The sequence below is a fragment of the Thrips palmi genome, unplaced genomic scaffold (assembly GCF_012932325.1).
Source record: "Thrips palmi isolate BJ-2018 unplaced genomic scaffold, TpBJ-2018v1 HiC_scaffold_17, whole genome shotgun sequence".
NCBI lineage: Eukaryota > Metazoa > Arthropoda > Insecta > Thysanoptera > Thripidae > Thrips > Thrips palmi.
In genome coordinates this window covers 10,192,154-10,219,663 of record NW_023144626.1, presented here as the reverse complement: position 1 = coordinate 10,219,663, position 27,510 = coordinate 10,192,154, and the positions used below count along the sequence as shown (strand labels likewise).

At 48.3% G+C, this 27,510-nt stretch overlaps 1 protein-coding gene across 11 annotated transcripts in view; it reads right to left on the bottom strand.

Annotated features, from left to right (window-relative positions):
* The window catches only part of LOC117643234 (protein still life, isoforms C/SIF type 2), a 98,594-nt gene that overhangs the window by 45,827 nt on the left and 25,257 nt on the right, over positions 1–27,510 (bottom strand). For 4 of the 11 annotated variants that reach the window (XM_034381971.1, XM_034381970.1, XM_034381977.1 and 1 more), the window contains 15 exons: positions 24,816–24,860; positions 20,661–20,815; positions 19,817–20,001; positions 18,262–18,506; positions 14,613–14,811; positions 13,344–13,684; positions 11,924–12,009; positions 11,650–11,846; positions 11,246–11,435; positions 10,035–10,291; positions 9,591–9,761; positions 9,190–9,261; positions 8,374–8,557; positions 7,804–8,049; positions 5,973–6,102 (listed from right to left, as the gene is read on the bottom strand). In XM_034381971.1, coding sequence (XP_034237862.1) covers positions 5,973–6,102; positions 7,804–8,049; positions 8,374–8,557; positions 9,190–9,261; positions 9,591–9,761; positions 10,035–10,291; positions 11,246–11,435; positions 11,650–11,846; positions 11,924–12,009; positions 13,344–13,684; positions 14,613–14,811; positions 18,262–18,506; positions 19,817–20,001; positions 20,661–20,767 — 2,610 coding nt within the window. In that variant the 5' untranslated portion in view covers positions 20,768–20,815; positions 24,816–24,860. Of the gene's footprint in view, positions 1–5,972; positions 6,103–7,803; positions 8,050–8,373; positions 8,558–9,189; positions 9,262–9,590; positions 9,762–10,034; positions 10,292–11,245; positions 11,436–11,649; positions 11,847–11,923; positions 12,010–13,343; positions 13,685–14,612; positions 14,812–18,261; positions 18,507–19,293; positions 19,375–19,816; positions 20,002–20,660; positions 20,816–24,815; positions 24,861–27,510 lie in introns of those variants that run through there. The other 7 variants (XM_034381973.1, XM_034381974.1, XM_034381975.1 and 4 more) reach the window with 7 other exon arrangements.

The following is a 27,510-nucleotide window of genomic DNA, read 5'->3' as shown; positions in this document are numbered from 1 at the left end:
AGTTGCCCACTTTCTTTTCGCTCTCTTTTCATCACTGTCGCCACTCCTCCAGTGTGCCCCCAGGCCAAGCCCCTGCCCCGTTCGGGCCAAAAGATGCAATTCCGCTGCAGCCGGCGTCAGACGCCTCGGTTCTCAGCGTCACGACGGCGAACCGTGCCGCCAAGACTCTTCTATATGCCGTCGCGGTGTTTGCTTTGCGCGACGATTCCGGCAAACGGCACGACTTCGGCAGCCGTCATGCCCTCTCCTCGCTCCACAGTGGGCCAGGAGACCGGTGGAGGCGGCCAAAACTCTAGACGCGTTTTGAGCTCCAGAGACGCCAAACAGGACTCGAACCAAACGTGTGACCCTACCAATGGATTGCTCTCCGAACAAGGATTCCATTGGTGGGGTCACACGTTCGGTTCGAGCCCTGTTTGGCGACTCTGGAGCTCAACACGCGTCAAGAGTTTTGGCCGCCTCCACCGGTCTTCTGGCCCACTGTGCGCTCTATTCCTCGCAGAGCGACGGAGAAACAACCTGTATAAGCGAGCGGCGGGAAAGAGAGGAAAAACAACTTGCGTAAGCGAAGGTGGAAAAGAGAAGAAAACAGAGCGACAGGCGCGACGGTGCGCCGCGACAGCGCACGCCGCCGGTCTGTGCCGTCAGGCCACGTCCCGAGGTGCTTCACAGAGAAAGGGAGAAAAAACGAAATTGTGCGATGATGGCGAATCGTTTTTCGACAGTGGCGTGGATAAGCTTCCTTCGCATTCTGAGGCTTTGTCAAGTTCCACAGCTCGCAGAGCACAGTGAGCCAGAGGACCGGAGGAGGCGGCCAAAATTCTTGACGCGTTTTGAGCTTCGGGGGCACTGAACAGGACTCGAACCGAACGTGTGACCCCGCCACTGGAGTCCTCGTTCGGAGAGCAATCCATCGGTGGGGTCACACGTCCGGTTCGAGACCCATTTAGCGACTCTCGAGCTCAAAACTCTAGAGTTTTGGCCGCCTCCACCGGTCTTCTGGCCCACTGTGCAGCGGCACGTTCACTGCAAGTGGAGGAGTTTGGCGGTACTCTCCGACTTCGGTCACGCCGCTGGGTCTGCCGGGCTCTCTTATCATTCAAGAGAAACTTCTCACAAAGTTTCGCTTTCCGAGGAATCGATTCCCTTTAAATGTGATGGGTCTCGGTCTTAAGGACATTTTCCGAACCATGAAGGTGCCAAGAAAGTTTGGCAACGGTGACACACTGTTGTTCCTTCCAAGATTTGACAAATTTTCCAACCTAGATTTGCACACCTTCAAACAAAATTACAGCATTCCTAGTGCGTCCTTACTTCGGCTGAAATTCCACGTTCCCACTTTTAGTTACAGCACAGCTGACGTCAGTCAGGTGCACTCTACAAACTGAAGTGTGTACTCAGTATGCATCTACAGATGCATACTTGCAAGTACACACCTGCAGATGCATACTTAGCTGAGTACACATCTACAGATGCATACTCAGCTGAGTACACATCTACAGATGCATACTCAGCTGAGTACACATCTGCAGATGCATACTTGGAGAGGTTAGGTATGCATCTGTAGGTGTGTACTCAGCCAAGTATGCATCTGTAGATGTGTACTCAGCTGAGTATGCATCTGTAGATGTGTACTCAGCTGAGTACGCATCTGTAGGTGTGTACTTGCAAGTATGCATCTGTAGATGCATACTGAGTACACACTTCAGTTTGTAGAGGCACTGGAAAAATTTGCCACTTTTGAGGATGACATTTTCATCTCTTTCAAACGATGTCATCCCAAACTGATGACAATTTCATCAGGGCTCCCACACTCATTCCGAGGGCGTAACAGTTGTATTCTCAACAGGTTCGATGACATTTTGGTAAGGGAAGCCTTGAAAGAAGAGGCGTCAACCAAAAATTTCGCAGTGTGGGCGCACGGTCTCGCTGGACGCCTGCGAGTCGCCGGGTAGGCAATGTGGTGGCCGCCGGTGCACTGCGGGCCGGCCTATGCTCACCGTTGCAGGGGCTCCGCGCTGCTCCGCTCTGGTCCCCCCCCCCCCTCCTCCCCGGCCGCGGCCCACCCGAGCCCACGCTGGCAGCCGATGGGGCCGTGCATTAGTAAACAGGCCATCGTTTCAAATTAGATGAGCCCTGATAGTTCTTCTCCATTCAAATTGATAGCCCGTCAGTGCCGCCGAGTATGTGACACTGATGGCCACATTCATAATCATTTATAAGCTCCGCGACTTGCCCCTCACCCCTAAAAATAACAGTTTATTGCAGGCCTTCTGGCCGGAAAATATTACTAAACCAACCGGAAAATCGGCCTGGGAATTTCAGCTGGGTGCGTCTGCGCAGCAGGCTGGGCACAGTGGGCCAGAAGACCGGTGGAGGCGGTCAAAGTCCCGAATGTGTTTTGAGCTCCGGTCGCTAAATTTGACTCGAACCGAACGAGTGCACTGGTAAAACTAAAGCGTAGTATTACCCACTGTTTTCAAGCGCAATCTGGTTACGCTTGAAATCAAGCGTAACAGGCTCATCTGCCAACATTCCCCCTATCTAAATGCATGGGGGAATTTCTAGCCTATGCTTGATTTCAAGCGTAACGTCTTCAAGCGTAACTTTATGCTTGACTCAAGCATAGAGTTACGCTTTAGTTTTACCAGTGTGACCCTACCAAAGGATTGCTCTCTGAACGAGGAACGCAATGGTGGGGTCACACGCTCGGTTCGAGTCCTGTTTAGCGACTCTGGAGCTCAAAACGCATCTAGACTTTTGGCCGCCGGCGCCTGTCTTCTGGCCCACTGTGAGGCGGGGCGGGAGAAGAATGTGGAAGAAGTATCGCGAGGCAAAGAGCCGCTCTCGGTGTCGCCCTCGAGAGCTCTCGTCTCGCCCTCCACCAAAAGTGAGGGCCCTACCCGGCGTGCGGGAGGAGAGGTGGGTTCACGGCCACGGCGCCACGGCACTGCATAGCGGCAAAGGCGACCTGGAGTTGTCTCAAAGAAGGGGAGGAGCTCCGCGGAGAACTTCGAGTACTTTCAGACAAAGAGCGAAGCGCACACTTGAAACTGAAGAGTCAACATGAGGGTTTACGATTGAGGTCAATTTTCATCTACTTGACGGGCACACTGAGATTCCAAACGCTATGAGTAAAGCACGTATGGTGCAATGCAGCTGAGATATCGCACCATACGTGCAATGCCATACACTACAAACCTAACTGTCTACTAAGTACACACTTACAAATGCATGCTTGCAAGTACACACTTACAAACGCATACTTGGCCACGTACACACTTACAAATGCATGCTTGCAAGTACACACTTACAAACGCATGCTTGACGCATGGAGTTATACGGCGTCAAGCATGCGTTTGTAAGTGTGTACTTGCAAGCATGCATTTGTAAGTGTGTACTTGGCCAAGCATGCGTTTGTAAGTGTGTACTTGCAAGCATGCAATTGTAAGTGTGTACTTAGTAGACAGTTAGGTTTGCAGAGTAGCCATATTGCTCCTTACGTGCAATGCGTCCCGAAAATGCCCTATGCTAATGCATGGGAATGGGGAGGCATTGCACTTCATGTGCAATGCTTTTGCATTGCAACAATTGACGCTATACTCATAGCGTTTGGATTCTCAGTGCATGCAGCAAAAAGAAGTGGAAATAAAATGGACATTCTAATGCGCCTGTTATATAGGGTTAATGCCCATTCGTCGTCAAAAATGAGGGTACTCTATTAGCATGCTTGTCAGAAAGACGATTAAAAAAATCATCCTTTTACACTCCTCAGTTTCCAGAGTGAGCAATTATTGTACGGCGAAGAAGAGGCTCCTCGGTTTGAAATTGTACATCTGTATTTTGTGTCAGCGGTTTTCCCGCGTACACCCACCCCCACTTTTTACACCTGTCGTCTCTGGCGAATGTAGACATTCTTATAAACGGCGTCACTTACCTGCTCGGAGCTGTAAACAGGTGGAACAATGCACCACGGTCGCCGAGGATAGTATTTGAGAAGCAATGAGAAAACTTCGAACGAAAGACTCGTGATCATGGCTTAAATTTTGGGGCAAGGGCGGCTTTTGTATACCTAAATTATGGTTCATGTTAAAAATAGTTAAACTTAAGTTTTTTTTATTACCAGAAAGTATGTAGCGGACAGTGTAACAAATAGTTAAGTTGCACTTCCCAGATATAATTCGAACTTCAGTTCCTTCCACCCGGGCATTGACCAATATTTGTGCATGGTAAGAAGTCTCCTCACCCAAATTTGGGTGATGTTCGGTGTTACAGACGCAACCTTCATTCCTGGCCAATATTTGGATGATAAAACCTTCCCTACCCAAATTAGGGTGATAAAATAATCCTTACGAACATTTGAGTAGCAAAGCCTATTTCGACCAAAATATAAACTTCTGATTAGCGCCTGATCGTGAGTCGTTCATTCAGTGAAACTTGGGAACACTCTGCTTTGTCAAACAGAAAGCGACAGCTTGGGCCCTTCCCCCGCAATGACTTCGTGGTCTTTCCCGGAGAGGGCACGCTGAGAGAAGCATTAGCTGGGGAAAACTAGGAATGTGGGTCGCCTGCCCTCGATTTCGTTCAGTGCCCACCGGAGCGCTCACAAATAAACAGTCTCTGCGCTTGAAATGTCAGAAACAGTGCCTTGAAGTTTAGACTACACTCTGAGAAACGGGGTGACCAGAAACTAGTCGCCTTAAGCGCCGGCCCCTCTTTCCAGGGCGCGGAAAGCCGCCCCACCCAGTTTCTGGGCACAAATGTCGCCTGGTCTCGAGGTCCCCAAACCATCCCGCGACTCTGGCCTTCTCCCACGCTAGTGGAGCATGCATGACTCATTTGCTACGGAAAGGCCAATGGGTGCCCTACTCCTGGGCTGGGCAGTGAGGAAGGTGACCAGAATCTGGGCAAGGGGAAGTCACCAAGGGGTTACCCACTCTGGTAATCGTATGTACACTTCGTCCGGTAATCATTGGTGCACACACCAAAACTGGCTAGTTTCGCCGTTTTTATCGGATTTTGGTTTTTCTTAAGAGACTAGGCCAATATGCTCTTAACTGGCCAAAATTATGGAGTTTTTTCAGTATGTTTGTAGGTAATCACTGGTAATCAGTATTCCTGTGTACACTCCTGAGCTGAGTGGTCAACCCCTCGGAAGTCACGGTGAATTTCGGTGTACAAATCCAATGAATTTCAGTCGAATTTCGATGAATTTCTTGCAAACACAACTGAATTTTGAGAAGAATTTGGACGAATTTCGATGAATTTGAAACGTTTGATGAAATTGGGTGTACAAATTTGGCTGGAGTTATTTCCCCTTAAATCTGGGAGCCTTGCTCGCCCAGAAACTTGGCACTTTGGGTTCTGGCAATCCATGGTGGACAAAGCAGATTACAGGATGATGAGGGTACCCCTTTCAGCGGTTTCTATTTTCTGAGCGGAAGAACATCGCGCCTGGAGGATGAATGAATGCACGTAACGATTGCTAGCACACTTCCAGTTGCCTTTGGCGGATCGCACAACCTGCGTGGAATGTGCTGCGTGGTGAATTGGTACCTGTTTGTGAATCCCTACGCTATAATTGAGACCACGGATTTGTGCAATCACAGGCAAATGGCATAATATGCAGTTTACAAAGGGCATCTTTTTGGACACGCTGCACCGCATGAAATGGAGGCGACGCACTTAACGTGTTGACATCGAATTCCTCAAACGGGTGAGAGTTCTGTGGTAAAACTGAACCGTATTGGAACGCTTCATTCAAGTAAACAACAGCCCTGAGAGACTGATACGCTTGCAGTCGAGCGTAGAGAAGAAAATTCTCCCATGCATTATGCATTTAGAGAGGCGGGAGAGGAGTTTAACCGATCGGTTCGCTCGAGGCCAAGAATAGCATTACCACTACGCTTGAAGAAGGCATAACAGTGCGCTTCAGTTGTACCGGTGTTGCAGGGCAGTGCCCCATCACTCACCTCAGAGGAAGTCAAGTAGCACAGTCTGGAGTCGGTGCTCTCGATCGACGCCTGCTGCACGATGCCGTACCGAGTGTCTCTGTCGCTCAGGTAGTCCGACCGAAGCGAGTCTTGCCGGTCCAACATACTCCTGTAATCACACGGTGAATAATTAGCTCAATGTTCCTTACGTACGAATGTCTGATAACCAGTGCAACGGAGAAACGGACCGGGAGGGGAATGTCAAATCATGACAAAATCAACGTAGCGATTTTCGCACACTCGCTTCAAGTCGCACTGTGAAGGGCTGCACTAACACATTATGGTGAACATTTTCTCAATGATGCAAACGAAATTCGTCAAAATATCTATAAGGTACAGTGGTTTCTCAATGGTAAGTTTAACAGAAACCTTCACCTCCATGATAAAGAGACTTTTCACCATAATGTAAAAAATCTGAACAACATTCAGAGTGTAGCTTGACAGATAACTCGCCGTTGATTTATTCAAAAATTGAAAGATTAATGACTTTGTCATGAAGCTCCTAAACTAAAGAAGTGTTGTTTAGGTAAATTATCCTTAAAACGTCCGTTATCCTCGAGTATCGGGTGAGACACCCGGAACTGCCTGGACCAGAGTAATCTCAACCAGAAACACTCCGCGAAAAGCACAACGCATGCCGTAAAAATCACTTGCCAAATTTGAGTGCAAATTGTTAAGCAGCTACCAACATCCTACGCTTAAGAGGGAGAGTGATCTCCAAACTGTGTACATAGTACACTCCACCTGGAGTCAACATGCATGTACACCAACCTGGAGCATACCTGGCATGTACACTCCGACCTGGAGCATACCTGGCATGTACACTCCAACCTGGAGCATACCTGGCATGTACACTCCAACCTGGAGCATACCTAGCATGTACACTCCAGGCGCATACCTGCAGGTATGCTCGGTGTAACACACAAAGAATGGGGAGCTTCAGCAACCGTGTACCTGAAGGTATGCGCCACCTGGCGTGTACTTGGCAGGTACACGCCAACCTGGAATGTACATGCATGTTGACTCCAGGTGGAGTGTACTATGTACACACTTGAGTTTGTAGAGTGGGTTCCATATTGTCGCAGGGTAGGATCGAGGGAAGGTGGACGGGAGAGGGGGTGGGGCGTTGGCAGCTGCGTGGGGTATTGGCGCCGGGCCGGATCGTGCTGCCCCCTGGTGGCCGGCGAGCCACACCCGGCAAGGGGTAGCGACGGCGGCAAACTTTGGGCGGGGCCCTGGCTCTGCCCCGCCGAGGCCAGGGGCAGCAGCCAGGCAGCAGCCCACTTCCCTTTTGTTTCCTCTGTTAAAAATACATTAGAAAATCCCAGACAACTTGTGGGGAAGAAAGCAGCCTCCGATCTTCGGAAAATTGCAAAACTTAAAAGGTTTCTATTAGGAACGAGTTTTGAGTAGATGCAGTACAAAAGAAGTCATTTTGGTTCGCGGCACCGCCGGAAATTCACCAAGAGGCTTCGCTCCGCACTTTACGGGATGTTCCAATTTCTTTTTTAAAGGTGCACCACGCGGTCGACGATCCGGACCTCCAGGAGGGCCCAAGGGAAAATAACTCCAGCCAAATTTGTACACCAAAATTCGTCAAACATTTAAAATTTACTGAAATTCGTGAAAATTCATCGAAATTTGACTGAAATTCATCGAAATTCGACTGAAATTTATCGAAATTCGACTGAAATTCATCGAAATTCGACTGAAATTCATCTAAATTTGGCAGAAATTCATCGAAATTCGACTGAAATTCTTTTGATTTGTACACCGAAATTCACAGTGATTGCCCCTTGGGAGGGCCTACCTCTGGTCGAAGGAGCTGCCCTTGTAGCTCGAGTCGTTGGAGTCGTGGCGCAGCGAGGGCAGCGAGTCCCAGGGCGACCGGCGGTGGCCGCGCTGCAGGCTCATGTGGTGCTGCGGCGGGCCCAGCGTCGACGTCATGGTGGAGGACGTCCCCGAGCCGTAGGCCGAGCTGCCCGAGCGCCAGCCGTCCGAGTGGCGGAACCACTGCGCGCGGGCCGACTCGCCCAGGCAGGACGCGCAGCGGCTGCTGCAGGGGCGAAAAAGAAACACAAACATTAGCGCCCAGATGGTCGTGGGGAACCCTGCACAGTGGGCCACAAACCGCGCAGGCGTCCAAATTTATAGACGCTTCTTGGGCTGGAGCTGCACTTCACCGTAATTCAATGAGTGTGAGATCGTTAGAGTGTCACTTTTGTCACTTTCGTTCGGGTACGACGTCACATTTCTCTGAACGTGACACGGAAGTTGAATTAGGATCGATTGAACGTGGATCAAAATTCAATCGCCACGTAACGAAATGATGTTACATTCGTTGAACAACGGTACGGTGTGCTCGGCTCAGAGCAGGTACCTCGAGTTGTGGTCGCTGAGGTAGCCGCGCTCTCGCTCCCGTTCCCGCTCCCGCTCGCGAGCCAGCTCGTTGCGGTCCGAGTAGTAGCCCTCCCTGGACGAGCCGGGCCGCTCCACGGACAGGCGGTGGGACAGGTGTGCCGGCAAGGTGGAGCACTTGTTGATGCTGGCGGCGGAGCCGGGGCCTGCAAGCACACGGGGCAGCGCTCGGGTAAGACACTCGTACATCAACGCAGGCAATGTAGTCCATTGCCTGCGTCACGCAAGACGAACTAGCAAGGGGAGAGAAGAGAACAAACTACTGCAAAATGGACAGAGTGAGAAGAAGAATGCAGAAGGGAATGGACTGCCATTCAAAGTCAAGAGGCGAACCACTCTCCGCTACTGTGCACACATGATTACAGATTATTTCACGCGATTTCGTACTGCTTTGCTGCACAACTTTGGCCCTACTTTCCGTGTTTGAGGCTCGACTTCCAGGCCGATTACACCTGATTACAGCCAGCCCTTGTACACGGGCATTCGGCAAGTGGTTCACCCCTCGTTCAAAAGTAGGTTTCACATTCATGTCATGGGACACTTTTATAGAAACGACCGTGCATGTCGACCGGCACTTTCCTATAAGAGTGCACAGAAAATCCGAAGAAGATAGACAAGTTGAGGAGAGGAAAAGGAAGGAAATCCGAGCAGGTATTTTCTCATACTTTGGCAAAGCCACCATGCTGCTCTGCTCCGCCTTACTTGCGTTGGCTCAACTTGTCGACGTTCGTCAAGTGCTTTCTACGCTAAAAGTAGGAAAAAGGTAATGTGCGAGTACCATAGGGATGCTTACGTCTTCTGCTGGGATACGGACTGCGGGAATTGACCCCAGGCAGACTTTCGGCGAATTCTGTCAACAAATGAATGACAAATTAGGCTTTCTTTGCAACGGGCTCCATTCAAAAGGCAAGACCATACGGTTAACTAAAGTCTTGGACATTCTGGGAGAACTTGCTGGGCAAACACATTACCTCATACGTTCGGAAAATTCCAGAACCTCCTATGTTTATATCTGGAATGAGTTTCTAGCCGGTTTAGTTCATAAAATCTGATTGAAATGCCAAGACTGGAAATTCCCGAAGCAGCAGCTCCAGGAATTTCCAGTTTATTTTCAACCGTGCACCATTTCAGATTCTAAGACTTTCAGTACTTAATCATGAAAACGAATTTTTAACTCACCCAGGTTTTCCATGCTCTGCGACAACAGGGCCTCAAACGTGTGCAGCGAGTAGCTCTCCGCGTCCATGCCCTTGGCTAACGTGTTACGCAGGTGCATTTCGTACTCCAGCAGCAGCCTACTCGTCGGGGAACCCGAATTGTTGCCGCCCCCGTTGGGTCCGTTGTGGTGACCTGGAAGTAACAAAAAAAAAGACACGTTTATGTTCACGAAAGATTCAATAATTTATTGAGAACTTTACTCAGTCAGAACCTAGAGGCGCTGTTCCAGCTGCGTGCCACGCAGCGCAGAGGCCCGAAAAGCTCTCTGGCGGGTCTGGGCAAGCGCGCGAAAGTCCCTAAACTTCGTCTGACCATCGCACAGGGTCGCATCACAGAGCTCTTCGTGCCGACCGACCCAAAAGTTGGACCGCAGTTGGGCAATTATTGAAAACTCGCAGGACCCACCTGGACGCCGGGGTCCGCTGTGGCTTTGGCTTCCCGGGGGGTTCTCCATGTCCGAGTTGCCGTTGGACGACGACGGCGTGGTGGCGTAGCACTGGTTGTCGAACAGGACGTTGTCCGAGGGCGGCGAGATGTCTCCGCCCATGCCCTGGCCCGGACCCACGCCCACGCTCACCATGCCGGGGGGACCGTTGCGCTCCAGGTCCAGGTACAGGCCGCGGTTCTGGGGGTAGCCGCCACGACCGATCTCGTGCGAGGACCTGCACCAGTAAAATACACTTGATAAGCACAGTAAATGTCTTACGGTGAAAGGCTGCACCAACATATTATGGTGGAGATTTTCTCCATAATACCAACGAAATGCATCAAAATATCTATAAGGTACAGTGAATTCTCAATGGTATGTTACGAAGTCAGCTCCACCACCATAATATGGAACATTTTCACCATAATTTGGAGAATCTTCACTGTAGAACGTTTAGAGTGAGCTCCATTTGCAGATTTAACAACAACTCTGCAAACTCTGTGTACTCACGAGTACACTCCCACGAACGTGTACTCAGCTGCGTACATTTCCTTGGGAACTCAGGTGTGAACTGATCTGAGCACTCTCTCGTTCCGTGTACTCAGCTGAGCACACCCTCGCAGGAGTTACTGTGCAGTACATGTTGAATAGAGTGCACTGAGCAAACTGTTGAGTTTGCAGAGAACGCGATCACACTACTCTCCGCGACACAAGTTCGCATGTGCACACTAAGTCTTTCAGGAACCAAGGTTTGTATGGTAAGGATAGATTTGTGCATCCGTTACGCGGTTATAAGGTTTACTTAATTTGTTCGTCTGTAATACAAAGGTTTGGGTGTGCGTAAGTTGCAAAGAAATCATAGGCTAGTTACGGACACTCAAACACGAGGAACAAAATAATCTGAATACGAATTTCAGCTGTATTGAGACTATACAAACCCTCCATTCGTTAAGACTTTCGTGTGCGGTATTGTGCTTCAAGATTGCCTCCTAGCGTAACAGTAAGCCTGATCTCTAACGAAGTGATCAGCACACATTTGCCTCAACCAGTTAACTGAAGGGCCACGCCGAAAACGGTTCCTGGTTTTCCCAGGAACATATGGGCGATTTTCAGGTAGTTCCTGAGAAAACCAGGACTCGTTTTGCCGAGGTGATATGCTGTAGTAAAAAAATTGCTCGTATCCTCTTACCTTGACGCCGAGAAGCGAGGCGGTGGACGACGCGGGTCCATGGTGTTGTTGTTGAAGTGGTTGTGGTGGTTGTAGTGGTTGTAGCGCCTGCGCGTCATCTCCGGGGACGTCGCCGGACTCTCGTGGGACGTCATGGGTTTGAGCATCCTCTTGAGCGTGTTGGAGTCCACGCCCAGGTTCCCTAAGCACACTGAAAGCTTGTGTCATCACTCCGAACAACACGACACGAGGCGATCCCAATGCGTCAAACATCAGCAGAAAAAGACTTCACTCCGAATAACCGTCAATCCTGGATTGATAGCTGTCCATTATTAGAGGTTAAACCAAATGGAGCCGTTCTTTAGCTGCTGATGATTGTCTTTCGGAGGCTTGAAAAAAAAAACACTAGCACAAAACAGACGAACCTTCTTGGGCCCGCATATCGTCAGTACTCTTGCTCATTTTGTTGGCAGCAGCCGACCTCCTCATACTCTGGAAATTATTGTTGATATTGTTGTTGTTATTATTGTTGTTGTTGTATGCCATATTGTGCTGAGCCGCCCGCAGCTCCGCTTCTCGAACCAGGTCGGCACTGTCCTGGTAGTCCATCGATTTGGTCGCCCTGCGGAGAGAGCGGTGCCACTTAGAACTTTGATTGCACATTGTCGGTTTTTAAACGAGAAACTCGAGAATACGAACTGAAGAATGTGGTGGTGTCGTGGTTTGCCAGAAGTGAGTTCAGACTCTCCCACTTGTGTTCCCTCGCTTTTGCTGCCCTGTTCAACCTGCGGGAAGATTGGAGGCCACGATTAAAAATGAGTCCCACGAAAAATGGGTAAAGAATCAGAATCATATTAGTTCAAAACAGACATCGTTGAGATTTAAAAAAAAGATTCTAGAATGAAAACTCTGCAAATTTTCAAGTTGACCAAATGAAACCTATTCTCAATCTTATGCCAAAATCATTGTGATGCTACTGCGCACTATTACCAACACAATCCTGTGAATCAGACAAAACCAATCCACTTGCACACGCGTGTACATGGGGGTGCCGGGTGCCCCAAACAGGACATGCATCGTGTGAGGGCGGATGGGACTCGAGCTGATGCGTGATACGTGCACGGTGACCAAAGCATGCTCACAGCCACAAGTCAACTTGGATTTGAACCTCAATCTCGGGTCGTCATGGTTTGGGTTATGGACTATTTAACCACACGAAATGTCGTGCACCAAACCATTGACGTGAGCTTAAAATGAGTTAGCAAAACATTCAAGTGAGAAAAATTAGTAACTTAATATTGTTCCAATTTAAAAAGACAAACGGAAACCGGACTTTTCATTAGAAAGGAAAATAGCAAATTTTATGTTCATTATATTAAAGGCGAAATGTACAGGACTGTACGACAAGCGATAATTGTATATTTCTGCTGTAGACTACACTGTAAAAATAAGTCATAACGAAGCACTTTTCTTCATCAAGCCGCCCGGCTTGCACCTAGGTGCATAATCAACCCTATCATTCTGATCTAAATGCATGGAAACGCATGGAAAGTTTCTTGGTGCGCTTCTTCAAGCGAAACGTGAATCTAGAATGAAGCGTAACGTTACGCCTTACTTTTTCCAGTGCCATGAATCACGCAAAGGTGAAGGGAAGGGAAAGTTTGTCAAAACACAAACGCACTCACGAGGCTGCTTAAACCAAGGCCGATCACCTCCTAGCGATACTTTACAGAGAAATATTTTTCAATTCGGTGAGAAAAGGTGAGAGCTCCGAGAGAAACAGCACAAAAATAACTTGAATTTCACACACTAATGTTATGAACAATTTTTGACGAGGCGTCACAGGTTTTTCCTGTAGATGAACTTTTTGTGCGATTTTTATACTAAAAACGGCACATATTTATTTTCTATGTTTGAGAGCAAATTTGAGAGCATTTCTATGTTAGAGAGCAAATTGTGCAAAAAGTTTATATGCTCAAAAATCTGTAACGTCTCGTATAAAGTTTGTGCAAGAACATTTAGTGTATCGGACTAAGTCGTCGTCTCTCAAGTGACGCTTTCTCCCACAGAACCCGACCCTCAAGCTACGGGCTAAGTCTAGGGCCTAAGGCCTACGTACTGAAAAGCCATCTCCCGCCTGCGTCGCAGTGCAGACCTTGCCAGGGGTGGCCTGTGCTCCGACTTGGGCGGTGGTGGTGGTCTCGGTGGAGGCCCTAGCCGCGGGCACGGGCTGCCCTTGCTGGCCGGCCGTCTGGCCGCCCTGCTGGCCCGCCACCTGGCCACCCTGGCCGCGCAGCGTGCCCTGCTGCCCGACTTGGAGGGCGCCCTGGTGGCCCTGCGCGCCCGACGTGCTGGCCCCCATGTTGTCGTACAGGGACGTGCTCGACGTGGCGGCCGCCACCTTGCTGCCCGTGCCCTCGTCCAGGCTGCGCGTCTGGGCGCGCGGCAGCGTGGAGGACGCTGCAGGAGAAACATTCGGTACAATTTGTCAATGCAGTAGGAGAAATAATGAAGGTTGTGGCTGTTAATTCTGATGTCACATCGAAAGAAGGTGTTACACTGAGAATGAAAGAGTCATGATCAATACCCCATTTTGGGCGAGGTTACTTTATGACTCAAATTTGGGCGAGGATTGTTTCCTCGCCCAAAATTGGGAGAGGAAGGGTATCAGCTGCCTATATGGCTCCATAGTATTATGACCCAAATTTGGGTGAGGAAACCTTCCTCACCCAAATTTGGGTAACAAGGATTCCTCGCCCAAAATTTTAGTCATGATCATGACTCTTTCATTCTCAGTGTAACCGTGCCCAGGGGAACAGCAGACTGTACGTCAACGAACGGAATTCACTGTACCCCGGAAACCTTGGAAAATCTTCAGAAACTGCGTACAGTATAAGAAAGGCAAAATTCCAAATTCGTGATAGAAACGATTCGATGTCGGAAATGAATTCAACTTAACAAGACACAAAGACTGACAAGCATGTCATGGGCTCAGACTCGAAATTCAACAGCAATCGGCGTCAAAAGTCTAAAAACGTAAGATTTTGGACCGCAATTTTCTAAGTTTGATATTTCGGATTTCAAAATCCTTCTTTTTTAGACTTCTGACGCCGATTGCTGGTAAGCGCCAGAGTGGCATCAGAATTCACAGCCACAAGCTTCATTTTTTTCCTCAAGTGCACTGAGAAAACCGTACAAACTATTTTGGGCCTTACAAAGAAAAGTAGTTTGTATAACGAAGTATTTTGAGCATACGCAAGCTTACAAAGAAAATACTTCGTAATTTACGAACCATTTCTTCGAATAACAAAGTATTTTAGTTTGTTATATGTATGCTCAAAATACTTCGTAAGGTTTTAAGAGTGTGTGGCGCTATTTGGGAAATCACCTCTGTAGCGAGGGTCCTGCGCCCGGAGGCGCGCGTACTGCTCCGGCGTCATGCACGTGCACTGCGGCTCCCTCGCCCGCGACGGAGACGCCGGCGTGGACACGGGCTTGCGCTTCACCTTGACCTTCTGCTTGTTCGGCGGTTCCAGCTTGAGCGAGTACGAGGACGACGCCTTCCTCGAGAACTTGAACGACGGCGACTGCAACACGGACAGGAACATGTGGGTCCCGAGGCTGCGTCCTCGAGTCGCGGTGGTGCGGAGGAGAGCTCAGGAGCAAAGGTTTGCCAGAGGAGCACACTTTGAAGGAGTCTGAGAAGCATTTGCTTTGCAAACTACCAAGAAACTGGAGACATTGTAGAATTGCTTCATACTCGTATTATAAAGAGAAGTTTCGAGTAAAGATTTTGCTTCATACTACGATACTTTTCCTCGTAGATTTTACAGTGCCTCCATTCGCTTCGTATTACGGAGCGATGCTTCGGAAACTCTTTTTCAGTGCAGTGGCGGGTCACGTGATGCTGAACGGAAGAAAGGAATTGAATCACCGAGTCGCTTTCTTTGAAGGGAAAAGAGCTACTGCTTGCGAGCCGATCGCCCATTTGCGTGCAGATTACAACTCTGCTTTGATTACTGACTTCACAAAGGCGGTCTCGGGGCGATGTGCAACTGAGCAGCGGTGAGAATAGGCAAACTTGGACTGCTTCTACAAACTGAGCTTCCTGGCCTTACCACTGCGACTACCAAGCGAATCGGAAATTACTCATAGTAATGTATAGCGAGCACCACAAAATAAAGGCTATCTTTCAAACTTGGCTGCCAACATTCCCAGTAAAAATTCCAACATTCCAACGACCAAGCTAAAATATGTCAACGCCAATTCTACAGACAAACCTTTTTAACTAAAAGTTTATCGCGGTCAAAGACCATTCATTCATTGTTTACAACGGTAGGACTGGCAGTCAGTAAAAAGCTGTTGTTTTAGCCTTAATTTCACAGGCACTCCCACTTATAATTTGCGGTTTTGCTGTTTTAGTCAAATTTCTCAAAATCATCACATCAGATTATCATTCCACCTGGAATCCAGTCCTACGCCACGGACGCATTCATATTTAGAGGTGCCTTTTTATCGAAAAAGGTGTATCCATGCAGTATTACAAGTACCGATACACAACGATACTGTTTATTTAACAATATTGGTATTCAATTTATTCCATTTTCACCTAATTTAAATTTGTGTTTTGAAAAACAAAAAGCATCGAACAAACAACTAGCAATGAGATAGAAAATATTACATGCACAAACTGGCGTTTAGATGTCGTCGTACACAGACACCATGCCAAAAGTAACGATAAGAAATGTAACAATACTGTGACTTGTTAGACAAACACTACATGATACAGTTTGAGTCCAGACGCCCAACATCAAAAGAACAAATTATGAGCGAGTATGGTTAATTTAATTGTTCTCCACCGTCGTCGTGACATGTATATTGATACCAGGTTTGTCCTGTGGGGAACAGATGGCCTGTGGCAAGAGAAATATTCGGGGCTCGAGTCCTATTTGATTGTTACAAGGAGCTGGGGCACATTCTGCAAGAAGGGGATGAGCATTCTAGCCAACAGCCCGGGCCTGAGTCACCAGAACCCACACTTCACCAGCTCGATGAAAGATGCTTCCTGCCGAGAGGGGCCTTGCGGGCAACGGAGAATGTAGCGGACAGAAACGGAGTACAGGGGTTTCGTACAAACGAAGGGCATGTCCATTTGGGTCGGGTCGTATCAAAGCAGACGTGAGGGTTGTGCTTAAATCTAAGGGGATGCTCATGGACTTCATCGGGATCTGCCGAGCGATTCTGAAGTGTCGTTTAGTCGCTTTGTCTCTCTCACACCCTCCGGGACGACCCCACGAAAGCGAAAGAGAAATCAGCGACGACACCTCGGGATCACGTCGCAGACAGTGGGTTACTAAAATGCATGGGAAAATTGGTGTGTTTAGGGTCTTTTAAGAGAAACGTGGTACTGTTAGAGTGATTTTGGACAGCCACCTGAAATGGGTGGCTGAGGGGCGGGGTTAAAATTAAAAGTTGAAACGAAATCATGGACAAAATGACAAACAAATGAATCTGAATCTGTACTGACTGGGCAATGATAATAGTGCACGAGGGCTTTCGGTGCGGTAGAAATAGAGTGTTGTGCATTCACCAAGGGAGAGGAAGCATTGTCTCTAAAGTCATCTACTCCGAAAAAGGTATCGACAATACGTCACACAGCAAAAAAAAAAAGAAAGGAACATGTCGTGCAGGATTGGAAATGCCAAACGAAAAATAAAGTTAAATCCATCGTCCCCCACACCAGAGAGAAAGAGAACGACAGAACCTCAAAAATTCTACATGCAAGCGACGGGCGCGGCGAGCGTGCCCAAACAATTCGTTTAAAAACAATTTCCGGAAACAAAAGCGCAAGGCTCGGCAAGGCCGGGACAAAAATAAGATCGAAGTGTGCCATTTCGTTTCACGTGTTCTCTTTCCACCGCGCAGCTATTCATCGAACAGTATTGTTCCGCGCAGGCAGTCGGCCGGTCTGGTGTGAGGGACGTTTTCCGAAATAATAACAGAACGACGCCCTGATTCGGACCGGGAGGCATTGCAGGGACGCCGCGAGGCGGGGTCGCGAAACCCTGTTGCTCGCGGCCCCGCCCCGCGCCGCCCCGCCCCGCCTTCTTGGGTGTGCCGTGCTCTCCAGGCCCTCTGCATTTACAGTGCCACGCCCGGGGCGCGGCCAGCCCGGGACTTGGAAAGCACGCCGTGGCCTCAGGTCTCAAACGACTTTCTTTTCATTCAGAGAGGGAGAAGGTTTTACTCGGTTTGCTCCAAACGGAGTGAAGATGGCTGATTAGCATGGCTATAGTGAAGCCATGTCCATGCCACGCCAGCAAATACAAGTACTCTGTGCAAAGGAAATGAACTAATCTTGAATGAAAGCATAGGTCAACTGGATCTCGGCAGATTACTTTACATGAGATACAAGACACTTTAAAAAAAATCTCACAACTTAAGCAGTTGATCTTACTGCAACCGATAAGATAAACAAAATCAATCTGGCCGTGTTGTTGTGAATTTTACTTGAGACTGCCCTCAAGCCCTCAAAACTCAGAAATGCATTTACTATGCATTTTCTTTCCCTGGATGGCTTTCACTTCTCTGGAGATGATGAAAGTATCCAGCATTCGTTGCAGAGTCCTGAGGCCAACAAAGACTGCCCCGCCCTGAAAAGTGGACTCTTCAAACAAGCACACAAAGAAAACCCGGAATGCAGAATCTGTCTCTTAGCTCAGCTAACGCTCAAACTCCAAAAATAAAGTAAAAGCACTGTTTACGCAATCTGAACCCAGGGATATGTACACAAGGTGAACGCGGTCTCGAACTTTCGTGCGTCGTTGTTGGCACAAGTTTGTCAATTCTTTTATGAACGCAGTGGGTGCCACTTCTGTTGGAAATCTGACAAGACTGCCGCGTCCCTTCCGGCGGAAATGCGCTTGTTTCAAGAGTCGACCTCTGAGGGGGCGGCTCTGGCCCGCCAGCCCGGTCCTTAGGGTCATGCCAAGGTATTTCTGCCCCTCCTGCCCTGCAGGCCTGCTCTCAAGGATTACATGTGTGGTGCTCTGGGCACGGCTGGGTGCGCGGCTCGGCGCGTTGGAGGAGTGGGCCGACCCGCTGGCGTTGCGACTCAGTGGGGCGGAGGCCATGCTGCGGCAACGCGGACCCCTGATACTCACGCAGCACTCGCGGAACTGCTTCGCGTCGATGGGCGACGTGAAGTTCAGTCCCCACGTGTCGTTCGTCATCGGGTCCTTCCAGTACACGAAGCATTCGGACGCCTGCCCGATGCGGGTGCCTGCCGAACAAAGACAAAGTCATTTCACGCATCGACCACCCGATTGGTTATTGCCGACACCAACTTCTGCTGCGGTGGCAGCCCGACCGACGCAGCGATCCCGACACTGTAATTCTAAGGGTGAGACATTTCACCAATTTTCGGCGATATAAAATGTATCACCGAAAAAAGGGTCGTACGCAAATGTATCACCGGCAGAAAGGCGAGACATCAACGAGATTGGCCCTTGTTTTTCTGAGGAAGTATCACCCCTTTTCGGTGATACATTTGTGTACGACCTTTTTTCCAGTGACACATTCGTGTACTACCTTGTTTTTGGTGATACATGCGTGTACGACCGTTTTTACGATGATACATTTTAGTATCACCCTTTTTCGGTGAGACAGTTATGTCGCACCCCTCAGAGAGTGGGATGTATCACTATTTGATTTTCAGTGGAACCACACCCCCACGGCAGGTACGCCACATAAGATAATGATTGAGAACGCAATGTTTCCCTTAAATCGGGGACCTAATGTGCCCGATCTACTGCCCCCTGAAAGGGACGGCCGTTGATTAGGTTACGCAGTTTGGAGGAAAGATATCACCTGCGTAACACTGCGCACATTTCAACAGAGTAAGCAATATTAACAGGTACACATCGCGTTCGAGGTTTAAAAAGACCTGCGTATACGCAGTTTATATTATATAGTTATATACTATATTATATATTTATAACAGTACGGGGAGCGCAAGGACTGGGCGTAACAAAACGTTACGGGGGGGAGGACGTAACGCAATAAGATACTTCGCAGAGGGACTGAGACGGAAGTTGAGAAGAAATCAAGAACAACAAAGTAAAGTCCGCACTTGTATGAGACTTTAGCTCTACAGATACAGCAGTGCGGCGACAAAAACGTTCACTTTCCCGAATAATACGTCATTTCTTCTTCTTGTATTCTTTTCAACTTCCGTTCCAGCCCTTCTCCGAAATTCCATATTCCCATGAAGGAGGCTAATAGGGTACTTCGAAGAAGAGCTGAACCGGAAGTTGAGAAGAAATCAAGAAGAACAAGCGCCGGACTTGTATGAGAATATAACTCTGCGGAAGCGGCAGAACGGCGACGCAGACGCTCATTCTCTTAAATTTCGCATACTTTGTTCTTCTTGATTTCTTCTCAACTTCCGCTCCAGCTCTTCTCCGAAGTACCCTATTTTGAGCTAAAAGTTCCACAAGGCTTCCGGTTTTGTTCTTCCTCTTGTTCTTCGATCGGCAACGACAAGTGTTACGCTGTTTACAGTGGATAAGGAAGGTTGCTGACGAAACTCACCTGGCTGCACTAACCGTACGTCGAGAATTTTGTCGACCTGGCTGTTGTAGGCCGTTATGTGGAACACGCATTCTGGTTGGTCTTGGATGCACGTGATGTTGACGGGGACCAGATCTTCCGAAACTTGCTGCCACTTGACGGTCCCCGCCCCAGAGGCACTCACGTGGAAGACCTCCGCCCATAGTCTGGGGGCAGACGCAAGTTGGATTAGGCAAACAGTCAACTTGACACCACAAGTACGTAGCGCAAATCGAAATTCAGTCGTGTAACTAAGAGTATTTTAAAGAGGTAATCAGAAAGAGGGTCGAAAAAAGGCACTCAGCACTTTCTCATGGACGTATGAGAAATTCAGCAGTCAAATCAATATAGACCATAGATTGGTTGACTCACTAAGTTTCCTATGAATTCTTGACTAAAATTAAGACCTGCACTCTTAATTTCTTTCAATTAAATATGGGCTATAGTTCGGCAAATGCGGTGCAAGCTTAATATTAAGGGAAATTTCTCTGAAGTAAGAATCTTATTTGGATTTTCGTTCAAAAAAAGTGTTCGTCTTCAGAAAGTCTTCGGAAACCTACGTTCTCGTTAGGCTTGGTTCATTTCCTTGCAGTGTGAGAAATAGACGCTTTCGCTCTTCGCCTAGTAAAAAAACAAAAGTAATCGAAAAGCCAGGAACCAGTATAGGCACGTTCCGACTGGTTCCTGGCTTTTTGATCGCTTTTGTTCTTCACTCGGCGACGAGCGAAGGCGTCTATTCCTATACGAAAGACATGAAGTGATAAAACTAACAGTTTACGTTATTTTCTTATTCCTCTTTTTTTTAACAGTGTACTGGAAGTGTTACCTGAGAAGGTGGCCGTCCCGTCGGCGAGCGCCCTGCCATGGTGAGTCCTCGTAGCGGTACGCCTTCCGTATGAGCGGCGCGCAGGAGCAGCTTAGCTTGTTACCCATCGCGTCGACTGCTCCCCCCTGCTGCCGTCACCACATGTCCCCGCCCGGCTGCAACACACCAGGCAAAAACAGCCATTAGACCTTCATTTTTGGCACTGCTTCCGAAGGCTTATGGGCAAATGACGTCAAAGCGAGGGGTCAGCAACTTCCCTTGGCCGTGTACGGGGGAGTATACGTATATTACAAGTAATATAGGTAATATATGTGTAATATAAAATAATACAAAGTAATATATAGTAATATAGGGGTATTACAGAGGCGAAATTGTGGTAATATGCAAGTAATATATGGTAAAATACAGGTGATATACGGGTAATATAGCCACCGCGTACGAAGTAATATATGAGTTGCCAACCCCTCGCGTCAAAGTTTTGGTTTAAAAAAAACCGACAACGATCGATGAAACGTCATAAACCAGTTCGTTCTCTAATTCAAATTTTAAATTGTAAGATGATCGCAAAGTCCCCTCGCTATTTGATTTTTAACCACTGAAAGTTCAAGGAGAACGAAACGAAACTGAGATCAAAGTTAGTAAGGTTTGGTCAAATTGAATCGTAAGTCCGTATATCCCCTGCACACTGTGGCAAAAAGGTACAGAAAATCCTGTTAATTTTTTTGCCAGGATTCTCCGTAGCCCTCTTATCGACACCTGTAAGGAAAAGGCACGCAGTAGCGGCCGCGCGATCCAAAAGGCGCTCAGTTGCGGCCCTGCGATCTGAAAGGCACGCAGTTTGCCGCGCGCGATCCAAAAGGCACTCAGTTTGCTCCGCGCGATCCAAAAGACACGCAGTTTATGGCTGGCGGCCGGCAAACTGCGTGTCTTTTGGATCGCGCGGGGCAAACTGAGTGCCTTTTGGATCGCGCGAGGCAAACTGCGTGCCTTTCAGATCGCAGGGCCGCAACTGAGCGCCTTTTGGATCGCGCGGCCGCTACTGCGTGCCTTTTCCTTACAGGTGTCGTTATCAATATTCTCCGTAGGCTCTTACAGTATTCTCCGTAGGGCCGCACAGTATTCTCTGTAAATCCGCACAGTCTTCTCCGTAGGACCTCGAAGACTGTATAGTCCTACGGAGATCACTGTGCGGTCCTACGGAGAATACTGTGCGGTCCTACAGAAAATACTGTAAGAGCCTACGGAGAATATTGATAAGGGGCCTACGGAGAATTACCACAAGCTGTTTACAGGATTTTCCGTAGCTTTTTGCCACAGTGCAAGAATGAAAATTTTAAAACTCAACAACATGTCGATTCTAGCTTGCTATTGGGATAGCTAAATCTATTCAAATCATCGGTATGCTGGGCAGAATAAGTCACGAGTTAACGTGAGAGTCGTCGTCGTAAACTATGTAACAGCAGGGCGCTCAAACTTTACACTTTTGCAATTGTTATTTCTGCATATCTTAAACGGCTACAGATAGCCAAGTTATGCATAAGGATGGCCCCATTTCAAATTGAATTTTAGATTTGGTCGTTCTTTTGAATAACTTGACAATCTCTAGCCGTTTTTACGGGATCCATACAGACCGTTGATTGCAAAAGTGCAACGTTTGCGCGCTCCAAAAAGCGTCACGTGACGTTCCCCGAACCTTGGTTTGTGTTTCTGATCCTTTGCCACGCCCCGCCGGCCCCACCCCGCCGCCACGGACACGCCAACGACAGTTGCCATTGCCAATAAGGCCTCGACGCTTGGTCTTCCTCCCTCCATCCCCCTCCCCCTTCCTCTGCCAAGCCAGTCCCATCCCGGATTCCCTGCGTTTAATTTTCACCGTTCTTGCTCCCCTCCGTCGTCACCACGTACTTTTCCCCCTCACTGTGTGCCAATGCCTCCTCCCCCTCCGACCTACTTATTCTTTCTGTGTGCCAATGCTTTATTCGTACCTCCTCCAGAATCCTCTAGGACCTTCGCGCGCGTTCCAGGCGACAAAGCACGCGCTTCGAGAGTGGCTGGGGGACGCTGCCTTGGAGAGCGGCACCAGGCCGAGATTTTCGTTACTGTTACATTTACTGCCCACTTCTCAACCTTCAGAGGTTGAGGCAACATTTTATCAATCGTGGTAGAATTTTAAGACGGTCGTTCCTTTGTAGATGATACCTCTATCACTGCAAAGCCTGGTATAACTTTGCTTGGCAAGCTTGCCCCGGAAATACTCAGCAACTGGTCTAAATTTGGCAAGCTTTTGAGGATTTTCGGTCAAAGCTTGCCAAGTTTTGGCATTAAAAACGGGTTGCCAACTTTGTGGCAAGCAAACTTACCACTGGCTTTGCAGTGATCTCAAATATACGAAGAAAAGTGCAATATGGCAGCACATTTGATTGTCAGCTTGCACTTGTTTTTTAACATAATAGTCAAGACGGACTTGCAAACGAACCGCGCGACGCGAAACGTGTTTCTGCTTTATTTATCCGCAGCAGCCGCTGTCTGGCGGTCTTGGGTTCGAAAGTGTGCGTGTTGGTTCGTCCCGGCGACCCCATCAACTCCTCTCCCTTGTCGCTTCGGGTTCCCCACCCCTTCTGGTTTGGCTCTCTGGGGCCGCCTGTCACTGCTGGACCGTCTCCCCCTCCCCCTCCCCCCACCCCACACGCAGCCCCGCCGAATTCACTATTCAAATTGGCATCCACACATGGGACCGCACATGAGTTGCAGCTCTGTGACGAGGGCCTTCCTCCCCTCCCCCCGCCCAGCCTCGCCAAGTGATACCAGCAGGGGCTGGCGATGCTGGCAACAGGGTGCCCCGCGCCTCGTAGCATGCGGCAGCGACGCTTTTCTCACTAAACTTCCCGGCGAATTTCACTTTGCAGTTGTAAAATCCACCACGCGGTCCACCCGTCACGAATTGGAAATGGGCGGCGAAGAGTAAACACTGCACTGAGAATCGAAACGCTTTTAGTAGAGCGCACACTCTCATTCCAGGAACGTGACATCACGTTGAAACGAACGTGACAGACTGTCACGTTCGTTTGAGCATTGTGTCACATTCGTTTGGGTGTGAATTGGCCGAAAATCAGCTCGTTCACATTCAAACGAACGTGACACAATGCTCAAACGAACGTGACACTTTGTCACGTTCGTTTCAACGTGATGTCACGTTCCTGGAATGAGAGTGCAATGCTACTACTTAAGTACGCAAAAATTCATACCACGCACCAGTGCAGTAAGGGTTGCCAACCTCAGCCTGCCTACTTCGCAACTTCTCGATACCGAAGACAACATATTGCCCAGTGGACTGGGTGAGGTTGGCAACCCTCTCTGCACTAGTGAATTGTGGGAAATTTTGCCAATGGATGTGGAGGCTGTGGTAGCGTCAGTGAGTGCAAAGTGTTGGAATCCGTTTGGCGCAATGCTTTGCAGCATATGGGGCATTTTCGGCGACTGCGCCTTGGAAGGTACGGAAAAAGTCGCACTTTGCCCCTGTAAATAAGCAACTTTCGCGTAACCTACAGCAGTTTCATCCCTCGAAATTCACCCCCTTTCTTTAATGCCTCACCAGTGTGCGGTTGTTGTGGCTCCGACACAATGTCAAAGTTTTAGTGGTCACGTAATGACAGTATCCAAAGAAATTGCCCTTACAAGAATGTAACCAAACAGGTTGATGACACTGATTGGTGCAATAGTTCATGCAATAAGTACGTAAAGGAGCTCTTCAAAAAGCCATAAGTTTGTTATGTTTTGTCTCATTTGAAAGATATGATAAACATGTCATCATTTGCAAGGCATAAACATGCCATCGACTATTTTGTCATAAACTAACAACAAATTTTGACAGTATACTGTTGGAGTTCGCAAAACGACTTCTCGTCTAGCTAAACACTCTAAATGTTCTACAGTGAAGATTCTCCATATCATGGTGAAAATGTTCCATATTATGGTGGTTGCAGCTGACTTCGTAACATACCATTGAGAATTCACTGTACCTTACAGATATTTTGACGACTTTCGTTTGGTATCATGGAGAAAATCTTAACCATAATATGTTGGTGCAGCCTTTCACCGCAAGACATCTACTGTGAATGCAATCGCAATTGAATGCAATCGCGTTATCAAACTCACCGTGTATGCCTTGTTGCAGCCGCACTCCGCCGCGCCGCCAGCCACCTGCAACACAAAACGGCGTTAGGTTAGGTTCGGTCCGACAAGGCCTCGCCTGGCCTCGCCTCGAATTGCCGCGGTTGGGCGCGGGCCAAGGAGAGGCCGCGCGCTGGAAGAAGGGAGAGAGAGAGAAAGGGCCCGGGGGGGGAGAGAGAGAGAGAGAGAGAGAGAGAGAGAGATTGAGAGAGAGACGGGCGGCGAAAGCTGGAGAGGAAAAAGGGGGTGGGGCGAGGACACACGCCAAGGAGTCAGGAAGGGTAGCACCGGGGACGGTTTCGTGTAACGGCTATCAATGGCAAGAGCCATCTATCACGCTGCAAAGAGGGCAAAGCACACAGCACGTTGTCACAATTTAATTCGGCGTGGTGTGCTTATTCGCCTCTACCCTGCGCAGCGAGTTGCACAGTGGGCCAGAAGACCGGTGGAGGCGGCCAGAAGTCTAGACGCGTTTTGAGCTCCAGAGTCGCTAAACGGGACTCGAACCGAACGTGTGACCCAACCAATGGATTGCTTTCCGAACGAGGAATGCATTGGTGGGGTCACACGCCATGTTCGAGTCCCAGTTGGCGATTCTGGAGCTCAAAACGCGTCTAGAATTTTGGCCGCCCCCTCCGTTCCTCTGGCCCACTGTGAGTTGCTGTGCTTTGATTCGCCAGTACTTGTGATAGCTCGGATTTCATTTTAAGGCATCTAGAGGGAACACTAAGAGGAGCTGGACGGTGCACGGCGCTGCGTGAAGCGAATTCACTTCACGCCTTGCGCTCCTGTCTCTGCAGCACTGACTGCGTTCCGGACGCGTTATTAGGGGTTCCGACGAAGGAGGACCCCTATTGCCCGGGACGGAAAAAATTTTTTCTTCCGCCGACGCCAATCTAAAAATGGTTTCCGCCAAATTATTCCTTATCGTAAAAAAATAAAAATTCCTGAAAATTTCGAAAATTTATCGTAAGAATTTAACGTAAACGACAAAAACATAAATTTGCAACAATGAAGCACCCTTATCCCTTCACATTTTCCAGAAACGTTTCAAAGACAAAATGTGCTACTCCCCAAAACTAAGCATCCTGACTCATCAAAGGGACAAAAAATCATCTGTGTTTTAAGAAAATGGTTAAAACATGAAAAAAAATCTCCATGGCAACGACACAGTGCCATCGTACCAACTGTCAAAATTTAAAGTCGCTGATAAAAAGAAATCGAAACGCCGTCAAATTCGAAAATGCCAATGCTAACGCATTGCACCGTGTCGCGACATTGGAACATCTTTGAAGTCTGTCAGTAAAAAGTTCGTAGCAGAAAAGACGCAATAAATTAATTTTCGGGGGTTGGCAACAATTTTGTCGGCGTCTGCGCCCTTTCGAAAATCGCGGGGCTGAAAAAACGAGTAGTCGCGCATTGAAACTGCCCTTCCATTGTTGCTGAGGTTGGATTGTTTGGCTTGCTTTTAAAGGTTGCGGTTCTCTTGTGATGTTTTCCTCAATTCTGTAATCAGCACGACGGTTGGTTTGACAAATTATATAAACTCGGAACGCACATGACTTTCGTTTGGCGAACATGAGCACTGTAAGTCGCGAGATCGCGAGATGGCCTGAGATGGCCATTGTGTTAACTGAATCAGGTTTGGGATGTAAAAATACCGGTAGGATTCAAAGTTACGTAAACAACGGTAAAATTAACGTAATTAACGTTTAGACGACAGACTCCAAATTGATTTCCACAACCGGAACACCGTGCAATGCGATAGCATTGGAATTTTTGACAGCCTGCTGAACGTTTCTAATAAAGGAATCCAAAGGCATCCGTCGTGCAAGAGCTGCACCTTGGGAAGGGGCTCTGCCGACACTGCAAGAAAAAGTGTGGATAGTACAACAAAAGTACAACAAAAACTGTACAATAAAAGTACAACAGGGATTGTGGAAAGTGCAACGAGAATTGTACAAACCACAACGAGCCCTCGACTGCACAGCACTCGTCATGCCGGTTCAATTGTACTTTGTACAACAATTGTTGTACTTGAAAAGTACACAAAATTCTTGACAGAAATTTGTGTACTTTTGTTGTGGTTATTTCCTGCAGTGGACAGGCAGCTTCAAGGCTCGGAACGGAGATCGCACGAAGTGCAACGACTTTTACGCGCAGAAATCTGTCGTACAATTTTACTGCAAATTCTTCCAAATTTATACGAATGGCCCGTATGCACGAATTTGTGAGATACTTCGTATGAAAATTGTTAAAGTTAGGTGTGCGACGAAAGGGGAGAGCTGATGAGTAAGGTTGGACAAACTCAAGGATGTGAAAAGCTGATTTAGTCGAGGTTACTAACGGTGGTATGAGCGAGGGTATGAGTCGAGTATCTTTTCTCTCGCTTTCTCGCTGATCTCCTGCAAGTAACCGCAACGAGATGCTAACGTTAACAGTGAAAGGAGCGTCGCAGGCATGCGACACGTGCACAAGCTTTGACAAAACTGGAACCAGATTTTAAATCGCTGTTTACAGTTCAACATCAGTTCCAGTCGTCGCCGAGCAAAGAACAAATGTAATCAAAAAGCCAGGAACCAGTAGGTACGTTCCTAATTGTTCCTGGCTTCTTTTGATTACTTTCGTTCTGCACTCGGCGACGACTGAAAGGGTCTATCCAGCTTGAAAACGCACTCCG